Source organism: Mesoplodon densirostris, chromosome 1, assembly GCF_025265405.1.
Source record: "Mesoplodon densirostris isolate mMesDen1 chromosome 1, mMesDen1 primary haplotype, whole genome shotgun sequence".
Taxonomy (NCBI): Eukaryota; Metazoa; Chordata; class Mammalia; order Artiodactyla; family Ziphiidae; genus Mesoplodon; species Mesoplodon densirostris.
In genome coordinates this window covers 12,216,398-12,227,707 of record NC_082661.1, presented here as the reverse complement: position 1 = coordinate 12,227,707, position 11,310 = coordinate 12,216,398, and the positions used below count along the sequence as shown (strand labels likewise).

Genomic DNA, 11,310 nt, shown 5'->3' with positions numbered 1-11,310 from the left:
ATGGAATAAGCAGGAAAACAAAATCAACGAGATTTGGGCAAGAGGGTTAATAAACTGTGAAGAAGGGAGAGTTTCTAGAAAGAAAGAATAGGGCAGCAGGTCCAGTTCCACAACGGTGGGGTGCGGGGGCTGGAGGAAAGGGAGGCATGAGGGGAGATGGACAGAGAGGGGGAGAAAAGGAGCGTCTTTGTGGACGCCCTTATTCTGAAGGCCTAATGCTATAAGACCTCTTCACTGTGGGTGGTACAAGGGAACTGCCTAAGTGCAGGCATTTCTTTTGTTCCTTCCTCTAAAAACTATACTGGCTGCTCTGTGAGATCTCTTGGCATCTCAGTCCACAACTGTGGCCTCCATCACGTTTAGTGGTGTTTGTGTGAGCAAAGACTAGTAAGGCAGGCAAAGGAGTGGTAAGCAATTTCTGATCAACTGGGGGTGTGTCTCCAACAGAGGAGAAGCCGAAATTCTCCTCCTCTGGGACCCCTGCCATTGAGGTACCGCTGGACATCACCAGACTTAGAGTCCAATTGTATGAGAGCCATTTCCAAATTGGGAGATAGTAGGACTATCTGATTCCTGTTACCACTCTCCCCTCAATATGTTAGCAAGAAGCACTCCAGGACACAGAAGAGGGGCCTGTTCCACCTGGGTTATGCAGGTATTGTTGATACCTGCTCTATGGCAGATGTTATTCTAATTGCTGCCAAGACACAGAGAGTATAATAAGACTGGGATACAGAGATGGATGAGACCTATCCTTTGCCTCCAGGGAGCTCCTCCCAATCTAGCAGGGGTGAGGGCGTGAGCAGCAGCAAAACAGGCAAACCAATAGTTCAAACACGGTGTGCTGAGGCTCTGCATGACGGAACATAGTATGCTAATAAAATGCAGGTGTAATGGGACTTGAGTGGTTCGAGGAGAGAGAGGACGGTAGATTAGAGGAAGCTGGTTTAAGCATCTTCTGGGGAGCAGGAATAAAGGGAACAAAAGTCTGCAGGTGGAAAGGTATGAAGTTCATTCAGGGAAATTTTTACTCAATAGTTATTGAGTGCCTACTCTATACCAGGCATCATGCTAGGAGCTAGATGTACATCAGCAAGCAAGACTCAGTCCTTCCCTCTAAGTTGCTGAGGACTGATCCAGTAGGGAAGTTTGAAAAGGAAACAGGGGATTTCTGGGCCTTGCTGGGGAGAAATTGTACAGTGAGCTGTCTGGAGTAGCTGGAGCATGGAATGTATACAAAGAAGTAGTGGGAAATAAATACATCCGTCAGGTTACCTAGGGGCCATATCATGCCTTAAAACTCAAGGTGAGGCCCTTTTTGCCAAATTTGATTGATAATAGGGAGGTACTGAAGTCTATTGAGCAGAGAATTGGTGTTTTACACACATGAACTCATTAGGCAAGGTGCTGCCTTGTCCTTGATGCCTGCCTTCACCAGGGCCAAATCAGAGCTCCAGGTGGAATGGACAGCAGCATGTGTGTGATTGACAGGATGGATGTTGAGGCCTGAGTTCAAGCCTGTGGGGCATGGAGGTCCCCTGTTAGTATCCCTCCTACCCCCACTGCCTGGGAAGATCAGGTTCCTGGCCTGATGGAGGGGGAAGGCTCAGCAGCTGACACCCTCAGTTTTTTTCTGGAAAAAAAATTTTTTGACACTGACTCCTTATAGCTGGAAAGGAGATTAGAGATTTTTGGTACAGCCCTCTCATTTTCAAATGTGGACATCAGTGTCCAGAGAGATTGGGTGACTTCCCCACAGGTAAGGCAGATCTCAGAATAAACCTGATCACCAATACGGGCATCTGATGTTGTTGCCTGCTCACTGTTTCCCCTTCTGCTAACAGAAGAACCACAGTTTTACTTTGGGAAAACACTGATCCTCCACTCTCAGGCCACCTGGCTCAGCTGGGGCCTTTTTCCTTTCTATACCATTTCTCAGGCTTGGCTCACCAGAGCCCCAGCATCAGCTCTGTGGCTTTTGCTGAAGCTATGAGAATCTTTTTCTGAAGAACCTGGAGCTTCCAGGGGTCACTATGCAGAGAGAACATGCCACAAAACCATCAATCAGGGGAAAACAAAGCTGAGAGGTGGAGACAGTGAGACCAAGGTCTGATAACATAGTTTGAACCCCTGGATCCAGCCATGCCTGATGGATATTGACTCCTGGACTTTTCAGTATGTGAACCAATACATTTTCTTATTTGTTTTGTGTTGTGTTTCACTTGCAAGTGTGTCTGAACTCATACATTCCTGACTTGCGTTCCTTTTTCCTTTTGAGCCACAAATGCTAATCCTTGGGTTTCTCCGGCAGGGTCACTTACGTCTGTGACACAATTTCTTTCCCCATCTATTATTGCCTTCTGCTGTGGAGACTTTCCAAGCAGGACAGTGATGGCAGCAAGAGTGAGTGAGGCAGTTAGCCATGGGCCTGCAACACGGAGAGGAGGCTTGGTTTCTAAAGACTTGGGCCTAGGGAGTTCCCTGGTGGTCCAGTGGTTAGGACTCAGCGCTTTCACTGTCGTGGGCCCGGGTTCAATCCCTGGTTGAGGAACTAAGATCCCGCAAGTGACACATGGCGTGGCCAAAAAGTAAAAAAAATAAAATAAAATAAAGACTTGAGCCTGCATTTCATTCATCTCAGTGCATTTCTGTAGTAACATCAACATTAGCAGGAATACAGAAAACTTGTTCAAATGAGAAACTAACCGATATAGATAATTCATCATTTTTGTCTCTTGTTTTCAAATTATATGTATAATATGTGTGTGCATGTGTGTGCAGGTATACATATTATACATATATTAATATGTGTGTATATATGTATGTATATATAGATTATACATATATGAGTAAGTGATATATATATATATATACATATTCTGATTTTAGAAGTAATATACTACTTCCATTGAAGAAAATTCAGAAGGCAAAGAACATATGCAATGAAGACACTCTTCCATAATGTTAATACCCAGGGAATAGTGCTATTGGCATTATGTTATATTTCCCTTTACTATTTTTTCTATACATGTGTAATTTACAAAATTATCAGGTTGTATATTCAGTTTTGAGTATTGTTAAATGAAAAGGCAAGCTGTAACATGTAAAAGAATGAACTTAGGGCTTCCCTGGTGGCGCAGTGGTTGAGAGTCCGCCTGCTGATGCAGGGGACACGGGTTCGTGCCCCAGCCTGGGAAGATCCCACATGCTGTGGAGCGGCTAGGGCTGTGGCCATGGCCACTGAGCCTGTGCGTCCGGAGACTGTGCTCCTCAACGGGAGAGGCCACAACAGTGAGAGGCCCGCGTACCGCAAAAAAAAAAAAAAACAAAAAAAACATGAACTTAGAACACTCCCTAACACCATATACAAAAATAAACTCAAAATGGATTAAAGACCTAAATGTAAGGCCAGACACTATAAAACTCTTAGAGGAAAACATAGGCAGAACACTCTATGACATAAATCACAGCAAGATACTTTTTGACCCCACCTCCTAGAGAAATGGAAATAAAAACAAAAATAAACAAATGGGACCTAATGAAACTTAAAAGCTTTTGCACAGCAAAGGAAACCATAAACAAGATGAAAAGACAACCCTCAGAATGGAAGAAAATATTTACAAATGAAGCAATTGACAAAGGATTAATCTCCAAAATTTACAAGCAGCTCATGCAGCTCAATATCAGAAAAACAAACAACCTAATCCAAAAATGGGCAGAAGACCTAAATAGACATTTCTCCAAAGAAGATATACAGATGACCAACAAACACGTGAAAGGATGTTCAACATCACTAATCATTAGAGAAATGCAAATCAAAACCACAATGAGGTATCACCTCACATCAGTCTGAATGGCCATCATCAAAAAATCTACAAACAATAAATGCTGGAGAGGAGGTGTGGAAAAAAGGGAACCCTCTTGCACTGTTGGTGGGAATGTAAATTGATATAACCACTATGGAGAACAGTACGGAGGTTCCTTAAAAAACTAAAAATAGAACTACCATATGACCCAGCAATCCCACTACTGGGCATATACCCTGAGAAAACCATAATTCAAAAAGAGTCATGTACCACAATGTTCATTACAGCTCTATTTACAATAGCCAGGACATGGAAGCAACCTAAGTGTCCATCGATAGATGAATGGATAAAGAAGATGTGGCACATATATACAATGGAATATTACTCAGCCATAAAAAGGAATGAAATTGAGTTATTTGTAGTGAGGTGGATGGACCTAGAGTCTGTCATACAGAGAGAAGTAAGTCAGAAAGAGAAAAACAAATACCATATGCTAACATATATATATGGAATCTAAAAAAAAAAATTGTTCTGAAGAACCCAGGGTCAGGACAGGAATAAAGACGCAGACAGTAGAGAATGGACTTGAGGACACAAGGAGGGAGAAGGGTAAGCTGGGATGAAATGAGAGAGTGGCATGGACATATATATACTACTAAGTGTAAAATAGATAGCTAGTGGGAAGCAGCCGCATAGCACAGGGAGATCAGCTCGGTGGTTTGTGACCACCTAGAGGGGTGGGATAGGGAGGGTGGGAGGGAGACGCAAGAGGGAGGAGATATGGAGATATATGTATATGTATAGCCGATTCACTTTGTTATAAAACGGAAACTAACACTCCATTGAAAAGCAATTATACTCCAATAAAGATGTTAAAAAAAAAAGAAAAAGAAAAAGCAAGCTGTAGAAGAGAAGGTGAATGGCAGCATTTTTGTTGTATTTATGTGTATATCATATGTTGGTACTCTCAGGTCTGGGAAATATATGTCATATTATTGATATAAATAGATTCTCTCTGGAATTGAAACACAGGAAACTTTTACTTTGTAAGCTCTACATTACTATATTCCCTGAACTTTTTGGAAAAACTATGGGTTTCCCTTTTTTTTGTTTTTTGGGTTTTTTTTAAAGCATTTTAAAACGATTTATTTATTTATTTTTGGCTGCGTTGGGTCTTTGTTGCTGTGAGTGGGCTTTCTCTAGTTGCGGAGAGTGGGGCTACTCTTCGGTGCGGTGCGCAGGCTTCTCACTGCGGTGGCTTCTCTTGTGGAGCATGGGCTGTAGGCGCTTGGGCTTCAGTAGTTGAGGCTCAAGGGCTCTAGAGTGCAGGCTCAGTAGTTGTGGCACACAGGCTCAGTAGTTTTGGCACGCAGGCTCAGTAGCTGTGGTGTGCGGGCTCCAGAGCACAGGCTCAGTAGTTGTGGCACACAGACTTAGTTGCTCTGTGGCATGTGAGTTCTTCCCGGACCAGGGCTTGAATCTGTGTCCCCTGCAATGGCAGGCGGATTCTTAACCATTGTGCCACCATGGAAGTCCCTAAGGGGTTTCCTTTGTTATCTAAATAAAGGTAAATAGCTCCAAGCTGCCAGCCTCGCAGCGGAGAGGTCAGAGGTCACGTCGTGAGGCCGCCGCCACAGTCGCTGCGAGGTCAGAGCGCCGGGCTGCACCATGGCCTACTGCCGGCAGGAAGGGAAGGATCGAATCATATTTGTGACCAAAGAAGACCATGAAACTCCAAGCAGTGCGGAGCTGGTGGCTGATGACCCCAATGACCCTTACGAGGAGCACGGACTGATCCTGCCCAACGGAGACATCAACTGGAACTGCCCGTGCCTGGGGGGCATGGCCAGCGGCCCGTGTGGGGAACAGTTCAAGGCAGCCTTTTCCTGCTTCCACTACAGCACAGAGGATGTCAAGGGGTCGGACTGTATAGACCAGTTCCGAGCCATGCAGGAGTGCATGCAGAAGTACCCGGACCTCTATCCCCAGGAGGAGGAGGAGAAGCCAGCGGATCAATTAGAGGAAACAGCTGTCTCTGAAGCCGCCACAACCAAAGAAGAGGAGGGGTCTAGCTAATGAGGGCCCTGGGCGCTGGGCCCCAGCCTCCTTCAGAGAGGATGAACCTCTCCAAGAAAGTATCTCTCCCTCTGTAGTTCTGTGCACTGTAATGTACAAAATAACTTATTAAGTTGATCAGGGGTCTTGGCCCCTTGACATGTACACTGAAATATGGGTTGTATGTATGTGTGTCTCACATAACCTGTCAGTGAATGTAGCTGCCACTTTTTTTTTTCGCGGTACGTGGGCCTCTCACTGTTGTGGCCTCTTCCGTTGCGGAGCACAGGCTCCGGACGTGCAGGCTCAGTGGCCATGGCTCACGGGCCCAGCCGCTCCGCGGCATGTGGGATCTTCCCGGACCAGGGCACGAACCTGTGTCCCCTGCATCGGCAGGCGGACTCTCAACCACTGCCACCAGGGAAGCCCTAGCTGCCACTTTTGAATTCTCAGATTGTCCTGAATTTTGCCATTTTGAAATAATGTGCTGAATAATCTCAGCAACCAATAATCTTTATCTGGGAGTGTCTCTTGTGAGTGAGCTGATTTATTCTGATTCATTGTATCCCTTTTAGTAGATTTTATACCCAGTTGGAAAGTGAAATAGAAACAAACATCTTCCTTTAAAAATGCTGGAGGGGGGACATTCCTTATAGAAGAGGTGGGATGATCAGACCTTGAGTATTTGACGAAGCACTATGCTTCATTTCTGATATATTTTGGTTTCCAGTTTGCATTGAGCTCCAGGTTTTCTACGTTTGGAAAACAGAGCTTTGGACCCTCTGAGTGACCCTCTTTGTAAGTGAAGAGAAAGGCTGTTTTTTTCTCTTCTTGTTACCCCAAAAGCCCTGCTTTGGGGTCTGTGTGCACACTGGCTTTGTCTCAGCCTGTTCAGATGCAATGGTCTTGAGAGGTGGGGACCTAATCATTACCAAAGTAGCACCTGACAGAGGAAACAGTGTCAATTAAAAGGAAAACATGATTTTTATCTGATTTTTGAGTGGGTTTTAATTTGCTTTTCCTAATTAAAAATGTTGTGATATAAGGAAATATAAATTATGAAAAATTCAAATAAATAAATAAATAAAGGTAAATAGCAATTTCTTTAGCAGTAATTCCTCATTCCTTGTTTAATATCATTTATGCAGCTGAACATTACTATTTATTCCCCAACTCATCTGCTAAAACCAGTGTTTAAGTGAGCTGTATCAAAACAGCCAGAATGTAACCAACTCCATCGTTTTTTTTTCCCTTGGCTGCGCTGCGTGGCTTGCGGGATCTTAGTTCCCTCACCAGGGATTGAACCCAGGTCACCTGTAGTGAAAGCACTGAGTCCTAACCATTGGACCACCAGAGAATTCCAACCAACTTCATCTTTGAAGCTCTTTACTGGAGCCGGGTGCTGATAAAGTCCAACGGGAAGCAATCACATACAGCAGTCAAATGTTACCAGGCAGTGACTTAGCAAGTCTGTGAGGCATTTGACATGACATATTATACATCGAACCCAAGCTGCTAAAGGCCTGATAGAATGACATGGTGGATTAAGACAGAGCACAAAGTCTTTGTGGCTCCTCCCTTACTAGGAAGCATGATCAGCAGGGCAGCTGAGAAGAGACCCACTTTGACCTGGGGAGCAGATGCAGGTCAGATGCATCAGTGCCAATGACACTGGGCTCATGGGCTCTGTTTGAGGATGATCTCACCACCCACCTCTTCTGAGATCTTGCTTTATCCATTATCTCAGCTCTCTCGAGTGTCCAACTTCTCTCTCTCTCTCTTGATTTTCCCATCAGCATTAAAATATCCTTAAGTCATTCATCACTCTGTCCAGTTAGTGCCCCATCTCTCTCCTCCCTTGCAAAACCAAGGTTCTGGAGGGAGTTGTCTACACTCACCACCTCTACTTCCTCACTTCCTGTTTTGCTCAAGTTCCTTTAGAATAGAGACCCTTCTGGCTGGCACAAGGGAGCTGCCTCTTGCAGGAACACACTAGAAACCATGTGCAAATCTGGACATAAGACACTGAAACAAAGCTGGTCCCACAGAAACTTGAAATAAGACTTGCAAGCCCATCAGGATCGGATGCTCCTCATCTTTCCTCCCTTCCCCTCCACTCTTTTCCCTTCCCCTTTCCTCCTCTCCTCTCTCTCTGTTTCTCTCTGACCATCTCTTCCATTCTCCCCTCTCTCTACTTCTCACCTAGCACCATCCCATAATGATCACTCCAGCTCTAGTCAACCTCAGAATCTTTAACCCAGCTCCCACTGTCAACAGACAGATGCCCAAGAGAGATGGAACCTAATTAGCCTGATAATTTCCTCAGTAGAGGAGACAGTCAGGTCTCTGACCTCATGTTACAAGATGTGGCTATTTAGGGCCAAAGGATCATGCACAGGGCAGCCTCCCTTATAAGGGGCTGAGGAGGGGGAGAGCAGGCCATTAGAAGCATCTTTGTTTTCTTCCCATTCACTCTTCAACCCAAGGCAATTGGCTTATGTGCTCAGCAGTCCAGAAGCTGCTCTCACCAAGGTCATAAACAATGTCTTTGTGGTTGAATCCAATGGCTAGTGTTCATTCCTTTCTGTCTATGAACATTCCGTGGCTTTTAAAACTGTTGACCCTTTTCCTATTCCTTTGCATACAACTTCCATGACATTTACACTCCTTAATTCTCCCCCTACCTTTCTGGCTGCTTTCTTCCAGCCTGTCTTATGGGCTCCTCTTTCTCTAGCTCTCCTTTCATTTTTTTTTCTTTTTATTTATTTATTTTTGGCTGCGTTGGGTCTTTGTTGCTGCATGTGGGCTTTCTCTAGTTGTGGCGAATGGGGGCTACTCTTCGTTGCGGTGCGCGGGCTTCTCATTGCGGTGGCTGCTCTTGTTGTGGAGCACGGGCTCTAGGTGCTCAGGCTTCAGTAGTAGTGGCTCAAGGGCTCTAGAGTGCAGGCTCCGTGCTTGTGGCACACAGGCTTAGTTGCTCCACGGCATGTGGGATCTTCCCGGACCAGGGCTCGAACCCATGTCCCTGCATTGGCAGGCGGATTCTTAACCACTGTGCCACCAAGGAAGCCCTAGCTCTCCTTTAGAAGTCAGCCTTCTCCTGGGCTCAGATTTCTTTTCTTCTCCAGAGTCCTTTCTTCCTGCTGGTCCCTCTACAGGCACCCACACGGCCTTAATCACCTGCTCTATACTAATAGCTTTCTCTACCTGCCTGACCTCCTCCCAGACCTCTTAACCAACTGGACAGCTCCACCTGGGTGCCCCACAGGTACCTCAAAGTCATTGAACTCACCACCTTCTCCCTCAAACTTTTTCCTCCCTGGATGTTTTCTTTTCTTTTTCTTTTTTTTTTCTCTTTATTTGGCTGTGCCAGGTCTTAGTTGTGCGTTCAGGATCTTTAGTTGCAGCATGCAGGATCTAGTTCCCTGACCAGGGATCAAACCTGGGCCCCTGCATTGGGAGCACAGTCTTAACCACTGGACCACCAGGGAACTCCCTCCCTGGATGTTTTCTACTTCAGAAGATGTCACCAACCCCTTGCTCAAGCCAAGAACTGAGCCTCATACTTTATGCCTCTCTTTCTATCACTCTCCACACCCAACCAAATAACAAACAAAAAAGAATTGACAGTAATTCCTTAATATATCAAATACCTGGCGCTCCACTTTCTAAGTGTCTCTTTGTTTTTTTCTTTTTCCCTCCTGCCATCACCATTACTCTTAGGGTCATTCAAACAGCCTCTAAACCAGGCTCTCCACCTTCAGTTTTCCAACCCCTCCAATCCACTACAGCCAGAGTATTCTTTTTCCTTTTTAAAAGAAATATAGTTTTAGTGCTTTTATATATACACAAAAACTCAAACCACTATGAAAAATGGAGTCAGGCCTGCTTTAATATAAATATATATTATTTTTATTACTTTTAACCTTTTTGCAGAATTTTGAATGTACATTAAAGAAGACAGAATACTATAATGTTCCTGTGTTCCTATTCCCCCAGCCCTAAAAACCATCAACCCAGTCCAGACCTGCTGCATCCCTATCCCAATCTGCTCCCCACTCGCATAATATTTTGAAGCAAATCCCATATGTCCTATGATTTCATTCATAAATATTTCAATATGGATTTCTAAAAGGTAAAGACTTTTCAAATACCATTATCATGTTTTAACATAATTAACAGTATAATTCCTTTTGCATCCCCATGGTGTCATTTAACTAGATCCTCAGTCTTCTGTATTTGCTATATATTGGTAGTTGGACTTGGGAGATATTTTAGTCAGGTCAGGCTGCCATAACAAAATACCATAGGTTAGTTGGCTTAAACAAGAGAAATCTATTTCTCACAGTTCTGGAAGCTGGGAAGCCCAGGATTAGGGTGCCAGCATTGCTGAGTTCTATGAAGGCTCTATTCTTGGCTTGCAGAAAACTGCCTTTGTGCTATGTCCTCACATGGTAGAGAGAGAGCTCTATCTCTCATCCTCTTCTTATAAGGATATTAATTCCATCATGGGGACCCCACCCTCATGGCCTCACTTAAAACATAAGGGGCCCACCTCCAAATACCATCACATTGGGAGTTAGGGTCTCAACATATACATTTTGGGGTGGGGGGGTAAGGGGGGCACAAACATTCAGTCCATAACAGAGGGTATCTTTTTTTATTAGCAGCATCATTGCATTAGACTCTTAATATTCGGGTCTTAAGGTTAATTTGTTTTCCTTAACATCAATAGTTTGAATTTCCTAGACAAGTAGATGTTTCTAAATCTGATTATGAGGACTTCTCTGGTGGTCCAGTGGGTAAGACTCTGCACTCCCAATGCAGGGGGCCTGGGTTCAATCCCTGGTCAGGCAACTAGATCCCACATGCTACAGCTAAGACCCAGCACAGCCAAAATAAATAAATAAATATTTTTAATCAATCAATCTGATTATGTCCTCCCCTACTTAAAATCCTTCAGCAATGCTCCCATTTTCCTCAGGCTAAAGGCCAAAGGAGTGATCATGTGATTATTCTCTGGCCACTACAGTTGGCTAAGGGGTGAATGAATATGTGACCCAAGCTAGACCAGTCAGAACCCTTTATCAGCTTTTTCTGCCAGAGCTGCTGGGACTCTCTTTTGCTCTCCACTGACCCTAGGTGAGGCTCAGAAAAATTCCTCTGGAACTTCTCTTGTTTCCATGAAGGGACCTCTGCTAGCACCTGGTTCTTAACCCTGGCTGCACAATCAGAGAGATTTTTTAAAAATACACTAGCCCATGAAAGAAGCCAGACACTAAAGACCACATATTGTATGATTCCATTTTATGAAATGTCAAGCAAATCCATAGAGAGAGAAAGTAAATTGGTGGTTACCAGGGGATAGAGATAAGGAGGAATGGGCGGTGACTGCTAATGGATCTGAGGTTTCTTTCTGGGATGATGAAAATGTTCTGGAATTAGACGG

At 44.4% G+C, this 11,310-nt stretch overlaps 1 protein-coding gene across 1 annotated transcript; it reads left to right on the top strand.

Moving 5' to 3' along the window:
* The first annotated feature begins 5,474 nt into the window (after positions 1-5,474).
* Positions 5,475-5,882, top strand: LOC132489666 (mitochondrial intermembrane space import and assembly protein 40-like). Its single transcript, XM_060098403.1, has one exon. It carries the CDS (start codon positions 5,475-5,477, stop codon positions 5,880-5,882), a length of 408 nt encoding a protein of 135 aa, XP_059954386.1.
* The last annotated feature ends 5,428 nt before the right edge of the window (positions 5,883-11,310 follow it).